At 53.4% G+C, this 22,182-nt stretch overlaps 6 protein-coding genes across 6 annotated transcripts; 3 read left to right on the plus strand and 3 right to left on the minus strand.

Moving 5' to 3' along the window:
- Positions 1–1,876: 1,876 nt before the first annotated feature.
- ACO1O0_000179 (Alpha/Beta hydrolase protein) lies at positions 1,877–2,821 on the plus strand (the record flags this gene model as incomplete). Its single annotated transcript, XM_083189678.1, has 1 exon — positions 1,877–2,821. The coding sequence occupies one exon, from the start codon at positions 1,877–1,879 to the stop codon at positions 2,819–2,821; it is 945 nt and encodes a 314-aa protein (XP_083053537.1).
- A 1,102-nt stretch (positions 2,822–3,923) lies between these two features.
- Positions 3,924–7,893, minus strand: LYS2_1 (L-aminoadipate-semialdehyde dehydrogenase; the record flags this gene model as incomplete). Its single annotated transcript, XM_083189679.1, has 9 exons — positions 3,924–4,637; positions 4,688–5,519; positions 5,569–6,772; positions 6,828–6,952; positions 7,005–7,232; positions 7,318–7,381; positions 7,434–7,491; positions 7,547–7,700; positions 7,763–7,893. 9 exons carry the CDS (start codon positions 7,891–7,893, stop codon positions 3,924–3,926), a joined length of 3,510 nt encoding a protein of 1,169 aa, XP_083053538.1.
- A 2,576-nt stretch (positions 7,894–10,469) lies between these two features.
- Positions 10,470–11,997, plus strand: ATF1_1 (alcohol acetyltransferase; the record flags this gene model as incomplete). Its single annotated transcript, XM_083189680.1, has 2 exons — positions 10,470–10,507; positions 10,560–11,997. The coding sequence occupies 2 exons, from the start codon at positions 10,470–10,472 to the stop codon at positions 11,995–11,997; spliced, it is 1,476 nt and encodes a 491-aa protein (XP_083053539.1).
- A 633-nt stretch (positions 11,998–12,630) lies between these two features.
- ACO1O0_000182 (uncharacterized protein) lies at positions 12,631–15,850 on the minus strand (the record flags this gene model as incomplete). Its single annotated transcript, XM_083189681.1, has 3 exons — positions 12,631–15,075; positions 15,130–15,684; positions 15,740–15,850. The coding sequence occupies 3 exons, from the start codon at positions 15,848–15,850 to the stop codon at positions 12,631–12,633; spliced, it is 3,111 nt and encodes a 1,036-aa protein (XP_083053540.1).
- Positions 15,851–18,766: 2,916 nt separating this feature from the next.
- Positions 18,767–19,661, minus strand: ACO1O0_000183 (uncharacterized protein; the record flags this gene model as incomplete). The annotated part of the gene is made up of 2 exons (XM_083189682.1): positions 18,767–19,458; positions 19,634–19,661. 2 exons carry the CDS (start codon positions 19,659–19,661, stop codon positions 18,767–18,769), a joined length of 720 nt encoding a protein of 239 aa, XP_083053541.1.
- Positions 19,662–21,229: 1,568 nt separating this feature from the next.
- Positions 21,230–22,025, plus strand: DPM1 (dolichyl-phosphate beta-D-mannosyltransferase; the record flags this gene model as incomplete). Its single annotated transcript, XM_083189683.1, has 2 exons — positions 21,230–21,345; positions 21,407–22,025. 2 exons carry the CDS (start codon positions 21,230–21,232, stop codon positions 22,023–22,025), a joined length of 735 nt encoding a protein of 244 aa, XP_083053542.1.
- Between the last annotated feature and the right edge of the window lie 157 nt (positions 22,026–22,182).

The raw sequence follows: 22,182 nt of genomic DNA on the forward strand, positions 1-22,182 counted from the left end.
GATGTCGGAAACTCGCTGAAGGTTGGACAAGAAGGAGATGCTGCACCCCCATTCTAGGGCAAGGAAGCAGGTGCTTAAAGGTGGAAGAGGGGTGGGGCTCGGGGACTTTGTTAGTATTAGGCCAAAGGCGAGGTGGACTCAGCCTGGGTTGTTGGGCGACACAACGATATGCACATCGTTACACATAATATACACGCGGCCAGCTGGGGTCTTTTTCAAACAAAAGGGTCCTTGTACCAGCAACTGAACAAAGCTGGGGTTGCAAGACAGTCCAGCAGTGTGGATGAGTTGAAACACAACATAGCAAATGAACACGTACAATCAACCGAGCTGTACATTACGTAGAGCCTTATCGCCGCGTCCTGAGCATAAACGGGCTATTGTTAAATGCATTTACAACGTCTATGGGGACGTGCAGGACCATGCGTAGATTTCTCTTTGTTGATGTGCATTCAAAAACTTCTCTCGGGACATGCCATTGACGGTCCCCAACAGCCCCCATCATCGTAAACGGAACATCGTACCCTGCAGCCCGTTCTTTGGCCGCCGTTGTAGATCATAACTGGATAAGTCATGTGCAGGTTGAAAGAGGGGTCTCAACCGAGCAAATAACAGGAATAGAGGTGTATCAGGCGCCGGGTTCCCAGGGAGTCGGAGATCTGGTCGAGTTCGGGATGGGGAATTTTGGCCGTAACTGCACAAATAGCTCGCACACAGCAGGTCAAGGTCATACTAGCAGAACTAAGATTCCCAGGCAAACAACCTAGGTCAAAGTGCCTAGCATACTAGCATAGTAAATACCACGGCCCCACTACATGTCCGAATAATACGGGAATATCGCCCTGTCCGTCACTCCATTTTCAAATATCCCATGTACAGCGCGATTCATGCTAGTGATCTATTGGGAATCGGCAGTCACGTTTCCTCAAAATCGGTTAGAAAAATCGCTACGGCCGGAAGTGGGTTGGCCTGCGACCTCGAGGGCATCATAGCTACATATATGTAGTAGGTGCATCGGCTTTCAAGATGTGGATGTTGGGTCGCCCGCTCAGGTTCGGGTCTTCGGACGCCTTACTAGTCGCAGTCTTGTTCCGGACAAGATCAACAACGCTGGTTCCTGAATCTGCGGATAACTGGTGAGGGAAATCGTCTTGTTTGGAGTAGCTCATGACCAGAGCTGCTTCACATGCCCATCGCATTTGTGGGGAAGCACATTCCAATTCCCGTACACATTCGGTGATAACGTAGGTAGGTTGCCACTATGAAGCAATCTGGTTTGCTTTGTTTGTGTGATATTTCTGAATTATCTGTGGAGTAATGCCTAAAAGCTAAATAAGGGGTTGGTTACACCCATCGGATCATCCCTTCCACTTTAATAAGCACTTACTTGTATATCTCCATGATACCTGAAGTCTACATGATAACTTGGAATAATTACGTGCTTACTTTATAGATTCCTGGAACTTTCGTTTCAAGCAGTGCTTCATTCAGGACGTTTTGTATCTAGTAATTGGGTTTCACTCTTGATGGACAAGGTGTTGAACTTCCACTCCGCCACACCCCGCGTTTCCACCACAATAGCATCCATTCCCAAAGGTTACGCAACGGCATGAGACAAGCACCATGCTACAGCACATGAAGGATTTCGTCAATGCATACAATCTCCGCATAGAGACAATCATTATTGTGAAGATGACGTCAACTATGATGTCAATGTGGACCTAGTTACGCCTTTCGCTGACATGTAAGAAGGACTGGGATCGCCTGTCAGCTGTATATATATAGCCTCTTCATTCCCGGTCAACGTCTCAAATCCTTCTGTACTAATTTTGCTGACCCATCAACGCCTTGTCCTTCCTATTCAACCTGTCGCAAAATGGCTAGATTAACGCATTTCATGGACAGTGCTCCATTGAGCAACACCTTCACGTTCCAAACAAACCTGCACAGTTATCAAATCAAGTGGGGATCACTGGGGGCGTCTCACTTACCACCACTTGTCTTCGTTCACGGAACCCCCTGGTCCTCTCGAGTATGGGCACCCTTTGCAGTCACGCTCTCTCGACATTTCCACGTGTATCTCTTCGACAATCCTGGCTTCGGTGAATCCCCTCTAGGCACACCGCTACCTGAAAAGGCCGATGCCATTACCGAAGCTGTCGCGCTGGATGCAAATCTGGCTGAGCAGACCAAAGTCTTTGCCGCCTTGTATAAGACGTGGGAGAATGACGGGAACGAGGGCTGGGCCGGCCGCAAAGCCCACGTGATTGCCCATGATCACGCTGGCTTGATGACCCTTCGCGCCAGCTTGCTGCACGGCTGCGAGTACGCGAGCCTGTGCTTGATCGACGTTGTCGCTATGCCCACAGCGGAGCTGCCGCTGTTCAAACTTGTCGCCGAACAGCGAAGCACCTTTGAGCAGCTTCCAGCTACGACTTTCCGATGCATAGTGGAGGGCTACATCAGGGATGCTGCGCACCATGCCCTGTCCCCGGAAACTATGAAGGTACTCATTGAGCCGTGGCTGAGTGACGGAGGGCAGAAGGGGTTCATAAGGCAGCTTTGCCAAGCAAACTCGCGCAGTACTGACGGCTTGGACAGTCGCTATGGCGAGGTTGGAGCAAAGTTGCCGGTCAAGGTCATCTGGGGTCAGCAGGATGGGTGGGTGCCTGTGGAGACGGCGACAGCGCTGGGAAAGGCTGTGAATGCCGCTGAGGTGACTGTTATTGAGGATGCCGGACATCTCATCATGTACGATCAAGGAGAGGCTTTGGGTACAGAGCTTGGTTGGTGGCTGAGCAAGGTGTCAGGGAAACCTTGAGAGTCATTCAGAGCCACTGGTACATTACGCAAAATCAAAAAGGCTATTGGGTCAGTAGCGTGACTGTGGCAGTTGCATCATCTTTCCTTTCAGTGCCTAGGTGCAGTTGAATCTCGTGGAGGTTCTGGCCCTGCGAGTTTCCACAACGTCCCGAACTTCGGTAAAGAGGTCATAGCTCTCCCCGGGTCTTTTTTTTTTTTTTACTCATGAGCAAAGTCTTTACATCCTCTGAGATACGCACATATTCCCTCTACCTGCAAGCGCCGCTCTGCTTCTGACTGCGAGGGTTGCCCCTGATATCTCTAATCCAACCCCCAGGATAGATATCATAGCTGAGACATCGTCCATCGTAATCACAATGCCCATTTTAATTCTATAAGCCCCTAGTTCCCCTTGCCTTGCCTAGCTCTTGAGGAAGGAAAAAGGAAGGGATATAGCTACAAACGTGAGGTGCGAAGAAGGTGAGGTCTGCCCAGGCTGCCTGGGGCACAGCCTTTCAACAGTATCCGTCTACCACAGTACCTATCATCACTATCGCCATTGCGATTACCATTATCGTCGTCATTATCCCCGTTACTATTGCTTTTGTCGTCGTCGGCCTTGACGCTATCGTTGTCGTTATTGTCTTCGATAGGAGATTTGAGCTTCGAGAGAGAGTGACTACCTAGTAAGTAGGGGGGGATCATCGGGAAGTAGAGCTTCATTTTAGAGTAAGCACTTTATGGAGGGGCATAAAATCTAGAAGGGTCTTCACAGAAAGCATTAGCCAAAATTTTCTTCAGATAGCTTGAAGGAAAGTATCAAACGCTAATAGCTGTAGTTGCCTCTTACCTTGTCAACACTTCACTTGGTAGGGCAGCAGAAGGCTTTATAAGCGCAATAACCTCCGGACTTTATGAGATTAACCATATAAATATTTCCATAATATTTAGGTAATAACATACCAAATATGGTCTCAATAAGCAGGTCAATATCCCCAGTAAGCACCTCATTTTCTAAGTTATACAGCCCAGAGAGAGATCTAACACAGCCCGAGTAGCTTCGCTCCTTTTTTTCTAACCTCCCAATGCCTCAAACAGGTCCCTAATCCAAATATCACTCTCTAAGACGCACCACCGCGACCACCAACTCCCCACTGTGCCTGGGCCTGAGCAATATCAGCCGCAATAGGCGGCAGCTCGCGCCCTCGGCCGGTCGGCCACGGCATGAACTTGGTCTCGGCCAGGAAGCGCAGATACCTTCCGATATCCTCGCGGGTGATGGCCTCGCCCGCACTGTCGTCGATGCCAGTCCAGCGGTCAGCGTCGGCCTTGAGCACGGCCACAGCGTTTCTATCGTCCAGCTCAGGGGCGCGCGTCGTCGAAGGCAGGTTCGACGTTGCCATGTGGAACAGTGGCATGAGTGCGCTCTGCTCCTGATCCTTCTCGGTGGATCCGGCCGACACGAACTCCTCGAGCTGCGTCTTCCACTCCTCGTAGTCAACCTCGGGGACGTTATAACCATAGTAGCTCAGCGCCGAGAGGAATTCGTTCATACGAAGTCTCGGGTGCGCCGTGACGTGGTAGACGTTGACGCCGGGGAGGGGATTGAGGGCCGCGGCAATGACAACCTTGGCGACGTGGTCGACGGGGACGGCATTCACCGAGTTGACGATATGTGGCCTTGCGCCCAACTGGACACATCCCTTGCATAGCCTGATCAGGAAATCATCGGTATTCGAAACGCCACCGTTGCGGCTACCAAGAATGTATCCGGGACGGACAACAGCGCCCCGGAGCCCGCGCTTGCCGGCTTCCCGGACGAGCTGCTCAGAGACCTTGGAACAGTTAGTTTCCTGCATCTCCTCTCTTAGTTGAGTCAACATACCCATTTGGTCTGGCCATAACCTGTGCCAAGGCCAACACGGCTGCCCTGCATATCGTCGGCCTCAAGCACCGCTCCGCGCCCAGTAGCGGTTTGCTGGTCAGAGAGGTTGAAGTAGTGGTCCGTGTCCAGGGTCGAAGTCGACGACACGAAAGAGAACAGCTTGGGCTTTCCCTCATTGCAGAGCTTCATCGCGTCCATGGTAGACAGGACGTTGCTACGCATCATCTGCTCATAGCGAGCAATCCAGTGAACATATGCGGCATTGTGGACGATAACATCCGCCGTGTCGGCGACGTACTTCCAGCTGGCATCGTCAAGGCCAAGACGGGGCTTGGATAGGTCACCAAGGACGCAGATGATCCTATCGGCCCACGAGTCATGCCACAAACCATAGCCTCTAAGCGATCTGGTGAGACGATCCTTCGCAAATTCAAGACCCTTGGCTCCACGGATGTGCGCAATGAGCTTAGTGTTCTCCCTGTCCAGAATGTCCTTGACCAGGTAGGCACCCAAGAAGCCCGTGGCGCCAGTGAGGAAAAAGGTGGCACCAGTTGATGGGCTTAGGGCATCCGGATTCGCGCTTTGGTACTTGGCATCCAGTGTGTTGACCAGCTCGTCAAGCGACTTGCCATAGGCGGTCTCGGCGGCCTTGTCGACTGTGACAGCCTGACCACCGCGCAGACGGTCCACCTGGGAACTCAAGCCCCTGAGAGTGGGGTTTGCGTAAAGGACACCGATGGTGATGTCAGCGCCCAGATTCTTGCGGATGTTGAGGAGGAGCTGCTGGGCCAGAAGACTGTGTCCACCGCAGTCGAAGAAGTTCGATTCGGGCCTAGGCTCGGTCAGCTTTCATCTATGGGGCATCGCTCTGGTCCACATACTTGATAGTCTTGGCGTTGAGGCCGGGGATTAGAGTCGACCACTGCAAGGCAATGGTCTTCTCCGTCTCTGACAAGGCCTCCCAGCTCTTTATATCCTCTTCTGAGGCGTCCTCTACCCTCTCAGCGGCATCGGGGAAGGGTAGATTCGGAACGTCGACCTTGCCGTTCGGGTTAAGAGGGAGCTTCTGCAGCATAATGTAGATAGAGGGCACCGAGTAAGCCGGCAGGCGGGTCTTGAGGTGGTCTCGCACCTCGGCCTGCATACGGCGGAACCTCTTGAGGTACACCACACTGGATCCCATCTCGATGCCCTCGTCTTCGATATCCTCGTATTTCTCTGCCTCCAGCCAGCGCTTCCACTCAGAGATCTCGGGAACGATATAGCTAACAAGGGTCGGCTCCTCGTTACGATCTCTCCGAACAAGAGTCTTGCAGTCTCGAATCAGAGGGCTACCACTCAGATTCGCATCGATTTCGTTGAGCTCGATCCGGAAACCACGGATCTTAACCTGAGAGTCGATACGGCCAGATACACGCACGGCTCCCGATGGGAGATACTGGCCAAGGTCTCCTGTGCGATATAGTCTGTCACGGGGACCCTTGTAATAACGGCGCCACGGCTCGCCCTTGTCGTTGGCCTTATCGGCTTCCACCCACTTGGCGTTATCGACGAACCAGTTATCGACAAATTTCTCCTTGTTCTTCTCAGGATCGTTGAGGTAACCTTCGGCCAAACCAGCCGCTCTGATATACAGCTCTCCGACCTCACCAACGCCACACATCTTAGTATGGTCGCTTTGAGAAACGACGAGGACTTGGACATCCTGCATCCCCCAGCCCGCGGGAATAGTGTCCCCGAGCGAGTCGAGGGCTGTCGGGTCTTCTGCGGCGGAGGGGATTTCGAAGTAAGAAACCGCCCGGCTGGTCTCAGTGGTGCCGTACATGTTTACAATGGCGCATGAATTCCCTAATTGACGAAGTGCCTTGCAATCGCGTGTGGTGAGAACGTCGCCAACAAAGAAGACATGTCGCAGCGAGGGGAACTTGGCAGTTGCACCACCGACAAGAATTTGTCCCATTGCGGGAGTGAGATGAGCAGTGGTAGGTGACCACAAATTCATCCATTCGCTCAGTCTCTCATGCTGGATGTCTTCCTTTGCTGGGATGAGTAGCTGAGCGCCGAGGAAGAGGGGCGTCATGATGTCTAGACTCAAGAGTTAGCATAGGTAGTAAAATGAAGAATAGAAGCCACATCTTACCTCGCTGGATAGGGTCATGGGCGATTCCCGAAAGACAGGCAAATACGCTCTCGGAAGAGAGGTTAAACCGTTCAGCCATCCAGGGGAAGTATCTTGCGAGGCTATAATGACGTCCGAGCACGCCCCTGAAATTCCAATCAGATAACAGAGCAGTTGGCAAGATAATGAAATTCTCACTTAGGTCTTCCCTCACTACCCGACGTGAAGGACAGCGTAGGATTAGAGTCTGGGCCGACAAGTACGTCGGGAGGTGACGAGGCCTTGCCTCGTACACTAGCAAAGATGTCACTGCCCTCCTTCTCGCCACCAGACACCAGGCCGTCGTCGCCGAGGCGAAGATCCGGGATCTGGGTCTTGATGCGTAGCTCTTCGTCTATATACTTCTGTACCAAGGGAGCAAGGGGCCTGGATGTAGCTTGTCAGTAAAGGAATCACCATAATAGAGCCCAAATTTTCAGTAAGGAGCGCCTCGAACGCGACACAAACCTACCCATTCTCGTCTGTGGCCTTACCGATGGAAATAAGGGCCTTGGGCTGGGAGACCTCGAGGTAGACTATTCTAGTCAGTCAAACTTCTTACGCGAGAAAGGATAGGATAGTACATACTCTGCTGCCTCTGCGGTGGGTAAAGAGGGTCGAGGACTGTTACTGTAGCCCCAGAAGCCTGAACATTGCTGTCAGTCGTAAGTGACATTGCAAATAAATATAGTCAGCCGCACCAGAGTTCCCATGAAGGCGCAGACCAGCTCGACCGAGCGGTGAGCAAAGATCATGACAACGTCTCCATTGGTGATGCCAGCCTCGTGCAGGTAGTTGGCAATGGTGTTTGAGGCCTCGTCGATCTGGCGGTACGTGTAAGTCCTAGTCGGTGACCTTATGCAAATGTCAGCACCTTGGCCGGGCTCATCATTCTCGGTTCAGGGGATATATCCTACGTAGAAGTCTTGGTCTCGGTCACACAAGGCCTGTCGGGATGGGCCAGGGCGTTCTTGTGGAATATCTCGTGGATGGCGCCGACATAGCCGCTCCAGTCGAGGTCGACTGTGGGATCGGGGAGCTCGACCATCGCGGCGGTATTGTATGTATCGATATCGCGTCAAATGGCGGCGGATTGAGTATGTTGAAAAGTCCAATTGAGTGGCGGGGGGAATTCAATAGCTGGACGTATCCAATGCTTTTTCGACCTGGATGCGTCACAAACTAACTTTCTGCCGCTGGCTCCGATTTTCGGGAGGGGCAGCTCGAAGGCGGTCAAGGTTTTCCAAGGTACGGTGGGATATGGGACCCGCAAAATTCCTGCGCGATCGGATGGGACCCTTTTTTTTTTAACGCCAAATATCGGCACTGATGACTGTCGAGCAGTTAAAGCTCCAGTCTTATAGGTGAGCATCACAGGCGGCCTGCTGTGAGCCTGCGACATTCAAGTCGTGAAAGGCCTAACCGAATCACAGAAGCTAAGACCTTGAGCCATGGACTGTCATCAGCATCAGTGACGAATCCCAAGAACTTGTATGGCCCATGACCGTCACAACGAGCCAAGTCTTCGTTATGGTGACTATCGCACAAGGACATAAAGAAATATCTTCGACAACGAAAATCCCATGTCAAAAGCACTGTCGGCCGCATGGCTAGCTAGATCCTCTCTAGGAGGCTCCCGGAATTGTATTATGGATCCTTCGGTGCATCAAAGGTAGGACTGTAAGTACGATTCCGCAAATGCACCGTATCCTTGCGGCAACTACAAGTCATTCCGCCCAGAAAGGGGCACTGTTCGGTGCATCACCTAGTCTTACTTCTGCATATCAAAGTACTCCCAAACCTCCAAGGGGTTCTATCCGCTCAGCCTCTCGTCAGCATAGGAGATGGCCCGGCCTTGGAACTCATTGATATCGAAGGCCCGTACCAACCCATTCTTCTGGAGTGCTAAGATGGCATCCACAACCCATGTCACGCAGCTCTATTGCGAATTTGTGTTTTTGACTAGCAGAGGAACTCTCCTAAATAGCTCTTCAAAATTAACACTCGACATCTCATCTGGAACGACACCGATGACAATGCGTCCGAGAAGCTTAGCGCTGAGTTCAGTGTCGACGTCTTTTCTAGCTCGGAACCACCAATCCATATTGGGATTTGTCATTCTGTTACTTTGTCGATTTCGGATGAGTCGGTAGCATCATGTGTGTCACGGCTTCCTCCTTGGCCCTCCTTAGGCATGACCTGGACGCCCCAATGATAAGCCTCGTAACCGAATCTGTGGCAGTTCTGTCCACGAGAAAAGTGATCCCGATGGTGCAAAGATACGGCAATTTGTCGTTCTATGGCCGTTGCAGGAGGTAGTTTGGGACTAGGACAGACTCCCATCAGCGACACGGAAATGTGCTCCGCCACACGGTCAACGTCATAACAAGGAAAGATCAGGCGGAGGTGCTGATACCATTCTTCTTTGGTGGTCAAATTGAAGTGTATCTTGGTGAACTCCCAGTATTCCGGATACCAACCTGAAAATCCCTAGTCGATGAGTGCGGCGACGCGTCTGTTCCTCACAATGATATTTCTTGGGGCTAGATCGGCGTGCGTGAAATGTATCCGATAGCGAGTCGTGTGTAATTTTTCCACCTCCCTTCCAAGGAGTGGATGTCGTCAAAACGCAAGTATCCTCACGTCAATGATTGAAGTTCGCGATGGTTCATAGGACCGAAGAAACCTGAGCCGATGCGGCAATCATAGGCCGGGTTTTGGAAAGCAGAGGAGACCATATCATCGGATGGAGGCTAAAGCTCACGAAGACTAGAAATACATTGCTTGATGTCTGCGAAAATGGTCCTTTCCTGGTCCAACGTCAAGCCGGCCTTCGCCATCCAAGCGTCCTCTAGAGTGTCACCCTGAACGAAGGCCTTTCAAATGTAGACGCGACCCTCTCAAGTATGAATGGCACAGACCTTGAGTATCGGGATGGTCGTATGCGAAGCAACGTATTGCATAGCTTCAACCTCCGGAGGGCGACATGGTCCCTTGATGACGCAATGCTAGCTAACTCTCACCGTGATGGGGCCGAGAAGGCGGAATAGCCGTTTGCCCAGCCGAAGCCGCCATGAGAGCGGGGAAAGAGTTCCAATCGATAGCCCCATCGGTGTGGAATCAGTCCGGGTAGTTACAAGTAAACATAATTTGTAACCCATGAAAGGGAATTGTGAGCGTGGTTGGGAAATTGAACCAGTGCACCGGCATAAGGCGAAAGAAGGCCACCACCTCACGTGATATTCTGTCGGCGTACAATGCGAACAAAACCATCCTACACCATGGCCTACATGTACATGTATATACCTATCTATAATAATGTCAATATACCGTTATAAATCAAGGTAAAAACAAAATCTCCGTCTCACTTCTGTGTACCGGTCCTGGCCCTCAACATCAATCCTCCCGACATGCGCGAGAAGACTTGTATCGGTAAGTCATGCCAAGACGCCACCGGTTCATCGCCTCTAGCACTCAACCACTATCACAACGGATTTATAGACCGCTGGACAAGGCCTAAATAAGTACCATATCAGACCGTTTGCTTATGAGAGCTCATCAATTAAAAGCCAACGCCATTTCTCTACTTCCCTTCACCATTAACCGTTGAGTCGGCAAATCACCATGTCCGAACCCACGGCCCTCCGTCCTCTGGGCGCCCTGTACGTTACCATCCTCGTCCGAAGACGGACCATGACACTGACCACCAAGCAGGGAGCTCTACTCTTCCACGCGCCACCACATAGGCATTTACCTCTGCGTCACCATCACCGCCCGCTATCAGCTGCCCGCGAACACCAGCATAGCAGACCAAGAGGCTGCCTTGACCGCCGCCCTCGCCTCCGTCGTCCAGGACCAGCCCCTTCTCCGCGTCGGCATACTCAAGCAGGACACCTGCAAGCCCACCTTCTCGCATGTTGCCCACATCAACCTGCGCAACCACATTGAGTGGCGCTCCTCCAATGCCCAGACGAGCGATGAGTACGAAGCTGAAGTGGCCGCCACTCAGGGCTGGCTGCATGACCAGCGCTGGCCCGACATCGAGACCCGGCCCCCGTGGAAGATCATCGTCATCCGCCCTGCCGATGGCGTCTTCTCTCGGCCTCAACTGGATGTTATGTTCGGCTACCACCACGCCCTAGCAGATGGCACAGGTGGCAAGGAATTCCACCAGCACCTTCTCGCCGCACTCAAAGCCCAGGGGGTCACCCCCATAACTGGCGACCCTGCCATCGAGCTCTCATTTCCCGAGGTACCTGAACTTCCAGAGTCCCTAGAAGAGGTCATCGGCTTCAAAAACACCTACCCTTTCCTCGCCCGCACCCTCTGGGACATGATCGCACCGTCATTCCTCAAGTCCCGCAAGGCCCTTCCCTGGACCGCAAACCCTATTTGTCTCACCAACCCTTACAAGACTCGCGTCCGCCCCCTAGATCTAGACTCCGACATTCTCCAAAGCCTCATCGCAGCATCACGCGACAACTCCACCACCCTCACCGGCCTCCTCCACGCCCTCATCCTCACATCCCTCTCCCGCCGCCTACCCGCCGACCAAGCCTCCTCCTTCTCTAGCACCACCCCCATCAACCTCCGCCCCTGGCTCTCCCCCAGCGCCAACCCGGCCCTCAAGGCTAAGCTCCGCGCCCTCGTCACCACCGCCCAAACCTCCCACCCCGCCCCCGTCGTCGCCGCCCTCCGCGACCCCTCCGCCACCGACCAGCTCATCTGGCAGAGCGCCCGCCGCCTCAGGCAGGACCTCACCCAGAGCACTGCCACGCTCCCCGTCGACGACGTCGCCGGCCTCCTGCCCCTCATCCCGGACATGTTCGCCTTCTGGCGCAGCAAGGAGGGCAAGCCGCGCGGCGCGACGTGGGAGGTGAGCAACCTGGGCGTGCTGCGGCAGGCGGGCGGGGGCGGGGACGGGGACAGAGACGCGGGCTGCTGGAGCATCACGCGCTCCCTCTTCACCAACGGGGCCATGGTCGCGGGGCCGGCCATCGGGCTCAACGCGATCAGCGTTGAGGGCGCTGGGCTGACGGTTGCGGTGACTTGGCAGGAGGGTGATGTGGAGGAGGAGCTTGTCGAGGGAGTGGGCTCGGATGCGCTGGCGTTTGCGAAGCGCTGGTACGAGACGGGCAAGTTTCTAGAATAGATGATTAATAACAGTTAGAAAAGCCTGGTAACGAAGTAGGGTGGGTAATTATAAACACATAGACCTAGATAGATATGCCCTAGATGGCTAATGTCGATAGACCTGATACGTGTATTTCAGGGCTTTAATCTTGGTGACAGGCCTCTCTACCCTCCAGTCCCCTTTCATGTTCCGACGCCTAAGAGCCCCAATCACACGGATACCTATTTCCTTCCTCCTTTTCCTAGAGACATCGTGCTTAAAGCAGATCTTCTTCGTTATAGTGCCGTATACAACTAGTTTCACATCCCTGACCATCAGCATTCAGCACATCACATTCGTCCCAGACACTGTAGCTTCCACTGGTTAAATCAGAAAGGGAAGTAATTTAGCAATTACAAATTTATCTAGTATGTTCTCATAATCGTATCTCCAGACCCCAAGCAATAGCCTATAGCTCTGGTGCTGCCATACCGGCCAGCCATAAATTCGCTTTCTTTTTACAAGTTCAAAATCCTGCCGAACATCTTCACGTGAGGATGCTATCCGGTCTATCCCAAAACGCCAGGCCCTATATGCAGGTGGTAACATGTAAATCAAGATCCAAAGTCGCTTTCCGTGTCAACATAGAACACCGGATCCCCATGTCAACACTCACCAACCCTGGCCAGGGTTCCTCTTCCCGGGCCGACTACCTCCCCTGAAATAGTCATACTGCGCCGCGTCTCCTTGGTTGTCGCTGGGGTATTCAGCTTGCGCAAGACCACTGTATCCGCGAGGTCCACCGCCTAGAGCACCCATAGATGGCCCGGGGCTGTGGCTGCGCGTCGGCGTAGCGCGTCCACCGTGGGGCGAAACTCCCCGGTCTCCCAGCATATCGTGGGGGTGGCCGTCCATCGAGCTCATCGCAGGCGCCTGCGCATTACGCACAAGGCCAGAGGAGCTGCCGTTATCTTGAGTGTAAAGAGGGGTACGGGTCCGATCAATGGACCCCATGACACCGTTCTCTGGCAGAGCGGGCGATGTCGTGAAGCCGCGACTTGGAGACGGCCGGAACGGTTGATATGCCGTTTCGGAGAACCCCGTATTAGCACGCGACATGGATCCAGGTCCAAAGGGCGTCGGCCGGCCTGAAAGGGGTGTTCCCGGTCTCGATGCCAGGTCACTATCCCCAAACGATCCAGGGGTGTTTGGTCGGACAATCTCGCCAGGCCGTCCGTAAATCTCGCCTCCGCCATGATCTTCGGCAAACTCCGCACGGTTCTTGTAGTACTCAAAGTCCATTTGTGACTCGGACACAAACTCGAATCCGGGCATAGTGTTGGCGCTCTTCCCAGGCTTCCCACCTTGCATGTTGTTCAGGGCGTACATGTCTGAGTAGCCGCTAACACTCATGAGATCATCAGCCCCGCCTTCGCGTCCATCGGTCAGCCTGCCAGTGTAAACCGAGGGAAGCAGGTTTTGCGCCCTCTGGTGCACCATTGGCGTGATCAATTTCTTATAAAGGACCGGGTGTCCGAATCGGCTGGCGAGCCGCTCGCTGCGCTGGCGGTCCTCCTTCTGCATACTAGCCTCGGGATGCTTCCGAATGTTACGGGTGCTGTAGTATCGAATCTTGTTGTCAAAGACTTTGCTGCAATAGAACTTGAATACAATCATCAACACCGGGAGAGGGCAGACCGAGAAGAACTGGTACATCCGCCCATCACCCCGATTCCAGAGAGTGAGCAGCACCACCAAGTTGGAGAGCATGACGGCAAATATAAAACGGTTGAAAAGCACCCGCCAGAACACACCTCCTGATTCCGTCTTGGTGACAAAGCGGTAGAGGATGAGGTACTTTTTGAGGTAGTAATCGATGACAAAGTACAGAGCCGTGGCAGGCAGCACGAGAGGCTGGATTCCAGCGTAGCACAGCGCCACCGTGGAGTAGAAGAGGAAGTAGTTGTAGTAACTGGCGTACTCGAAGGGCGGGGGGGCCGTCATTTCAATCAGCTCTCGTGGAGTGGGGCTCGAGAACTTCTTCATAAAGAAGGCCTCTATGAGAGGGTACAGCTGGGCCAAGTCGACGGCTGCACCAAGCTGGCGTTGCAACAGGTATGTAACCCAGAAGGGGCTGTTGCGGCAAAGAGAAATGAAGATGAGGTTGCCGATGTTCTCATCCAGGATTGCCTTCCAGGCATCGCCCCCGTCCTCTGTCCGGTCGACAACACCAGCAACAAAGGTCCAAATAACACTGAACAGTGTAAAGACGATCAAGTTGTTAAAGACGAAGAAGGCGTAAAGCTTAGCTAGGACGTGCCTCTCACGTCCCGTCTTAGTCTTGTCACCCGCATTCTGCGAGAGTCTGCGGAAGATCATGGGGAGCACCAGGTACACCAGAGACATGATGGCTGGGGAGAGAATACCTTGGACCATACCCCAGACCGCGGTATTGTTCTGGAGTGAAGTTTGGAAGGCCGGCCAGAAATTGCCCAGGTTACCCAGATTGATGAGAAAGATGGCAATCATGGCATTGGGGGCGACCCAGAGGATGGTCAACAAGGTAACCCACAACGCGTTGATCCAGCTCTTACGGCTTCTTGCCGCCTTGGACAACGGCATGTTCACCCAGATAATATCATTGGGCTGCGGCGCAAGAGTGATGGTGGCGCCATGAGGCTTCTTTTTCCGGCAGGCATAGGCAATGTTGTGCGCCTCAGCAATGTCGTTGTAGCTCGCAAAGCCGTAGGGCATGGAGCCTCGCTTATCCACACTGGCCCGAACCTCCTTGATCTCGACCTCGAGAGAGCGAATGCGCTGCGTGTAGTATTCAATGGCATCGACTTTTTGATTGCGTGGATAAGTGTCGTAGGCGCGGTCCTTCTTGGATGGTTTGCACAAGGGCCGGCCAGGAGGCAGTTGGCCGGGGTTCTTGAGGTATCTAGCCAAGATCTTTTCAAGTTTGCGAACAGCGTGGTCGTGCTGGCCGATGAGCTCTGGGAGGTCCTTGACGTTCCTCGCAACGGCGGTCCGGGCGAATGAAGAGTTAGGGACAACCTGATCAATGATTCTAGCAATACCTTCGTCTGAGCATCCTTGCTTGGGAATGTCGAAAAGCTAATCACTGTGTGTCAGCCATGTAGTCCCGAGAAACCAAAGGATTCTCCTCACCATCAGCGTACGAGCGTGGAGGCTGTTCTGGTAGTCTTCGGTCTCGAAGTAGGTCCTCCTCAGCTCTGTGACTTTGCGATAGTTCCACCACAGAAATCCCGCGATGACGATGTTAAACAGCCACGCAACCACAACCTGCGCCCATTGTGGAGCGTCCCAGACATACTCAGGCGTAATCTTGCCGAACCAATCCGTGGTCTTTTCATCCACGAGAGATTTGTCGTAGTGGGTCATATTAACAGGAACGAGTATGCAGATGCCGAGGAGCGAGAGAACTAGAAACATGTTGCGGCACATGCGAACGAAGCGGAGGAAGATGGTTGCATCCATGCCGATCAGGGGGATTAGGGTCGTTTCCGAGCTCTTCCATAGCGGAGTGAACCATGCCCACGGCGTCTTTCCTATCGGAGGTGGAGCGTGTCTGTCATCGGCATGCTTGAGCTTCGGGGCATAAAGAGCTTGGTGGTACGGTCGCAGCAGGGAGAAGAAGATGGTCGCAACAGCCGTGAACGTTAGCGCGATGGCCAGAGCGGAATATATCGACGCTTTTTGGAGCTATCAGCGTTGTTAGTTGCGATCCCAGAGCACTATCCGAGCCAAGCAACTATACCTGATCTGCAAAGGGGTTTTTGAGGAGCTCGAGCAGCCGCTGGCCGGTATCTTTGTCTTCAGAGTCGTCCCTCCGGGACAGCAGAGCTGTCGCTGAAGTCGCCAGGTCCATGGCGGATCAATTTGTCGGGGGTGGCCCTAAGGGCCGGGATGTTGGTGTTGTGAATAGTGTGAATAGGCGAAGAAACACGGAAGCCAGCGAGCGGAAGTGAGGTCGGCGTCGGAGCAGAATATAGGGGACTAGGTCGATGGCGGAGGCCAGGCAGGCACCTTGGGACAAATCCGACGTCTGTCGCAGAAAATCGAAGTAAGTCGCCACCGATTTCGCGCCTAGACCACCCCCAAGTCGCAGGAAGAAAAATAGGAGAGGTAAACGAAGGACTGTTCCTGGCAAGGGTAGTGAGGTGCTGATGGGCGCAAAGCGAGAGGAGTGGAAAAGAAAGCAACTATGGCTACAGACGTAGAGGATGGAGACGCAGAATTAGGGGACGGAGGGCGCGGAGCGGAGCGGATGAGGCCGGCGATCCATAGTATCAACAAGGGCCCAAGGAGGTGACACCCCATGGATGGGCGGATGATGGATGGGATGTGAGACGCCCCATGGTTGGTGGAGCGAACCAGTTCCTGGTGGCCTCCTGGTCTGTAGTCTGGCTTCCAGTCCAGGCATTTCAGAGCCTGAGGCGGCCACTTGCCAGTGACCGACCACCTCACAAAATTCTTGTGCCGGCCGTGCATGCAAACTGGGAAAGACAGGGCGACGTTACAGGCTGCCAGCACCTTCAAGCCGCTTCGACAACGCCCCTGGCGCCGTTGATTGGCCACCGGTGGTGGATCGACATTCAGTTAGAGTGCTATTTTTGATCCCCAATCATAGTGGACACGGTCCAGGACCCGGCACCGCTAGGTACCTAGGCCCAGGCTAGCTGGGGGACACCAATGACCAAAAGCACCCCTGACAGGCGCCCTCCACCAGCCCGTCCACCTGGCTTTCTGGTCACTAACCCCGCTAGTATGTACTGTGCACAGAAGCTATTACAGCAGGGGCGCGCCAGAATACGAGCTCTCACCAACTGCCCATGTCCTTTGTGAACACAGGAGACAGACGTAGATTTGTGGGGAGTGAATCCGTCCTCAAAATTTGCTTCATCTCGGGATCTCGCTAACCTTTACCACCAGGGTTTGCTGCGTATTTCGGATACACACTACGAGAACTCATACATACAGAGTAGTAGTACGTACTACTAGTAGTAATCTATAGTAGGTTTGGGTATTTGCACCGCGCGCCTAGCCCGTGACGTGTCGTGCACGCCCCAGCATTAAATCATGGCGAAACAAAAGCCTTGAACCTAATTCTTGTCCCGGATCAGAGCGGACCCCGTCCAGCATGGGGTGACGGGGCCGCGCGAATGCCGTGGGTGTCCAGTTGGCCAGTTGAAATAAGGGGCACCAAGCGCCTCGCACCGGCGTCTGACAGTCTGACTGCCCTGGTTTGGCCCCAAGTTTGGTGGATTCTGAGGATTCTTCAACTTTTGCCACCAACCCAGGTCCAAGAGCAATGACACGCCAGTCCGCAGGCGGTTGGCAGGAATCATCCGCTCCCACCACCAACCATGCAGCTGCAAACAGAGTACATCGAGCAGAATTTGAGCGCAAGAACAGAAAACAACAGGCGAAGAATCACCCCAGCGAATGTCCCGTACCTGGTACTATCTAGTAGATACGTCCGAATACAAAGTTTAACTTTGGCATAGAGCTTAGCCTCAGGTACCCGTCCGTAGGTAGTGAGGTACGTGGAGAAGGCCCAAAGAGAGTGAGTGCGACATGGGCGAGGTTCTAGACTCAGCCGATCGCATCGGCCGCGAACAATGCTTCCGAATTTTCTTTTTGTTTCCACAGTACGAGTACGCAAGACATCGCTTACTCATACCCATTCGTATGTATTAGGTCACCTTCCAGTAGTGCCTTAAGCCATCAACTAGTTAGTGATAGCTCCAAACCATCACCAGACATTTTCGGATACCTACGAGTACTAATACTTTGAATACTATAGTACATAGTACTAGTATTATGTGTCCATACGGATATAGTAGTCAAACGTATCAGGGGAACCCTTTTTGAACAGGGTCCGCCGATCACTTTGACATGCAGCAGGTTGCAAGGCTAGGACCTCGTATCCTTTCCAGAACCCCAGGTCCTGCCTAACTCGTACCCGTTGACGTCAGGGTGCAGTGAACGGGCGTCCAGCATCAAATCCACGAAAGGCCATATTAATACCTGCAGTACTATGTACAGGGGCATAGAGTCGGCAAGGTACGGACTGTAGCGAGTCCCGTCATGAACCTCCAAGATGCATTGTTTTTCGATGTCTTCCATGTTTCTGAGGTGCCCCGTTTGCCTACGAGTGCGAGGACGTATTACTGGTCTCTCCCAGGAAAAGTCGCCATGGTTGGCCAATTCTTTGTTGCACTGCCTCAAATACGCCCAAACACGCGGAACCGTGGAGGTCTCCGAACATCCGCCCTGACATAAAAAAAAATCCAGCATGCCTTGTGCCCGTTATGGGACCATGATTCAAATACGCCGAAGTGATCAGGCAGATACAAGTTCACTGTTACAGGTTGCCCGGGATGCCAACCCTAAAATCCACGGCCATCATACTATGTAAGTACCTAGGTATGCAACAGCGAATTCGCTAGAGCTCTAGGGCTAATTATGTATCAGTAGCGATACTAGGTGCCCACGGCTATGAAATCTCTGGACATAGATTCAAGACCACTTTGCGCCTTACGTATTTTTTCCCGCATTAGACTTCAAACAGTCACCTTGAAGTGTATGAAGACGAGACCAGCATCGGACAAGATGCACATATCAAAAAATAGCCTATTTGATGCATCTCCAAAGTATTTCCAAACGCCTAGAGGGGAAAGACAATAAAACAACCCAGCAGCAATTGCCATCCACCAGCGGTGACCATACCCCCACGCAACAGCATAATCAGCATCGATAATCCCCAACAGCTCGTAGCTTGCTAAGCGGGGCCCTGACTGCGCGTCTTGCGTTCTGTTCTCCCTACAGGTGGCGGTGCGTTCTTGTTCTTTCTCGGCCTTCCAGGCTTACCCTTCCCCCCAGTAGCCATGTCTTCGACCTTGTCCTTGACCTCGCTCATCTTCTCGGTAATTTTGTCTGTGATCTTGGGCTTTTTCTCCGGCCGCTCCTCAGCCTGACCCGACGTCTTCTTCTGCCCGTTGCCGTTTGCTTCAGGAGAGTGCTTCTCCTCCTTCTTCTCCTCTGCCTCAGCCTTCCGCTTCTCGCCCGCAGAAGTTCCGTTGTGGGACGCTGTGGCCATGACGGCGGCTCCGTTGGGGATATTTTCATCAATGACGGGCTCAGGAATGACATCCTCCTTGGGGCCCTCCGTCGGGTCCCGGGGGCCAAGAATGGCAGGCGCCTCCTGTGGGGTGGGCGCCTCCTTCTGAGGCTCCTCGGAGAGCTTGAGCTCTGGTCGCGGCGTGCCACCGGCTGGGGTGGCGCCATTGATGGGGGTTTCGGGAACGGAGGTCACCTCGACGGGCTTCGGCCCATTGAAGGCAGGGCCGGCACCCTCATGCGCGCTCTTGGGCTCAGCATCGGATTTGTTTGTTACGGGCGCCGCATCACTGACTGTTGCAGTGTTGTTGGGTTCTCCAGTCGCGTGTGCAGGGGCCGGTGCTGGCACGGGAGCTAAGACAGTGGTCAGTGGCTATCGATCCAGTAGCTTGGGGAAATGGGCCCCCCGCCAAGAGGAGCCAATTGCCGAATTGCAGGGTCCGGAGATAGCTTCAGACGAGCATATCCAAAAAGGCCGCTCTCGATACAATACAAAGTAGTCGACAGGCAAGTACGAATTGAAGCTTACCGTTGAGTGCTGAGTCGGTGGCAGACATGGTGCTGATGACGTAAGAAATAGCAACTGTGACAAGCGGGATGGAAGCCCAGGTTCAAAGCAAGCGTGGCTGGCTGAGGCTGAAGTTCGATGGATCGGGATGACGAGAGGCGAGTTGGAGGCGATAGGGTTTTCCGAGACGATGCGCTGGCAGCTTCGGGGTTAAAGCTAGCAGCTCTAGGCGACGTTTCGCGGCTGAGAAAGCCCGGGTAGTTAGATGAGTGAAGAAAGAGTTGAAGAGAAACGAGGCCGGGACGATGGTCTCCGTCAGTCGAGGTCGTCGATGGGGGGGTTCCACAGACGCGGCTTTCACATCATCGGTCAGGGATACCTGGAAAGGGCAGAGCAATAATGTACGGCTTAACAGCTGACAAAGAGGCAGACATGATGCCGTGAGTTTACCGTTTGCGGCTGTTCCCCAGGAGCACGTAACAATCTCCAACCATGTACCAGCAGTCTGAAGTATACTCACACAGCCGCACAGAGAACGGGCGGGTCTCGGCCCCGATTGGGCAGGGCAGGTTGGTCACTCGAGCACAGTGCCACGGCAGCTACTTTTGTGTCCCGTGACTGTGAAGTCCGCCAATGTCTTGGTGCCCGGCGACAGTGTGCATTGGCCTGGTTCAGACGGCTGATCCAGATGGCGGGGAAGCTGCTTGGCCGGTTATTATTGGCGCTTCCATCCCTCGAATGATGCGCATTTGACAAGCCTGAGAGAGGAATGATACAGAGAATGAGGGGCAGCGATCGAGGTGAACCTTGATTTGCAGAATTTTATCGTCATGAGTTTTACTTCTTGATTGAGATCCAACCGTTCTCAAAGGCGATTGGCAGTGCACGTGAGTTGCAAGACAAAAAAAATGACCACTCGTGATTTACTCGAGTCAAGCTCCTCAACCTACTCTCTCTACCAACCCTCCTGCTCTATATCTGTCGTACAATGTAAGGATCGATACTAGCTGCATAATTGCGGCGTCGCATTTTTGCGACAATATCTCTTTGGTTTTAGCCATGCTTTTACTACCTAGATACGTACCAAACGACAGTAACAAAAAATTACAATACAATAAATCAATTTCACTACGTATAATATAAAAGAACTAGAAAATTATCGATATTGTAAAATAGTGCCTCCGTAGGTACGAATACTGATGGTACCTCAGGTAAAGAAAGATGTTTTGCAATTCCAACTTTTCCCCTATCCTATTTAAATACTACTATATAAACTTAAACAATCAATTTGAACTGCTTCAGGCCGTGAATACTTTTCCTTCTTGAATTTGATGAGGCGAGCTGTCCAATTGAAGATCCTTGGCGGTGCTTTCGTCGCTTTGGGCTGAGCTCCCAAGCTGCCCATTCAGGGGGTCCTTAGTCATCCAATCGTCGTCAAGCTGTCCTTCTCCCAGTGTGGGCGTGCCACGAGAGCTTCAACCTGGGTGACGCGAGAGAAGACGCGCCACAACGAACCAACTTCACCACACTCCTTTCGCCGCTCACCATCCTACCGAACATCAAATACCACCGCATTGTTTTACCCTCAGTCAGGCACTATCGCCCGCACACGTCACCATGGCTCCCGCAAAGGCCGCCACCAAGGACAAGTACTCGGTCATCCTACCGACGTACAATGAGCGGAGGAACCTCCCCATCATGGCCTGGCTGCTGAACCGCACCTTCACCGAGGCGTATGCATTATCTTTCTACCCCATCCAGCTCCGGCTATTAAAACTAACGTCGCCCTCATAGCAAACTCGACTGGGAGCTCATCATCGTCGACGACGGCTCGCCTGACGGCACCCAGGAAGTCGCCAAGCAGCTCGTCAAGGCCTACACACCGCACGTCATCCTCAAGCCCCGCGCGGGAAAGCTCGGCCTCGGAACCGCCTACGTTCACGGGCTCCAGTTCGTGACGGGCAACTTCGTCATCATCATGGACGCCGACTTCAGCCACCACCCCAAGTTCATCCCGCAGATGGTGGCGCGCCAGCGCGCGGGCAATTACGATATTGTGACGGGCACACGGTACGCCGGAGATGGCGGTGTCTATGGTTGGGACCTCAAGCGCAAATTTGTGTCGCGCGGAGCCAACCTGTTTGCCGACACGGTGCTGCGCCCCGGCGTCAGCGACGTCACGGGCAGCTTCCGCCTGTACAAGAAGCAGATCCTAGACAAGGTCATTTCGAGCACCGAGAGCAAAGGATACACGTTCCAGATGGAGATGATTGTGCGCGCCAAGGCCATGGGCTGCTCCGTGGCCGAGGTGCCCATCTCCTTCGTCGACCGGCTCTACGGCGAGAGCAAGCTGGGAGGCGACGAGATTGTCGAGTACGCCAAGGGTGTTCTCACGCTGTGGCTCAAGGTATAATGCGCTTTGCGAGGAGAAAACGAGGAAAGATCATGACGGCTGGGGCGTTTGGCGGGAATGCCAGTACCGTTTCTAATAATTCAAAGCACACTTGTTTTTCTTTTTTGTCACCAAGAGACCTTCCTGCTGGATACAACATAGCCGTGGCGTTTTAAAA

Source organism: Amphichorda felina (genome assembly GCF_050947745.1).
Source record: "Amphichorda felina strain 45539 chromosome Unknown scaffold_1, whole genome shotgun sequence".
Classification (NCBI taxonomy): Eukaryota; Fungi; Ascomycota; class Sordariomycetes; order Hypocreales; family Bionectriaceae; genus Amphichorda; species Amphichorda felina.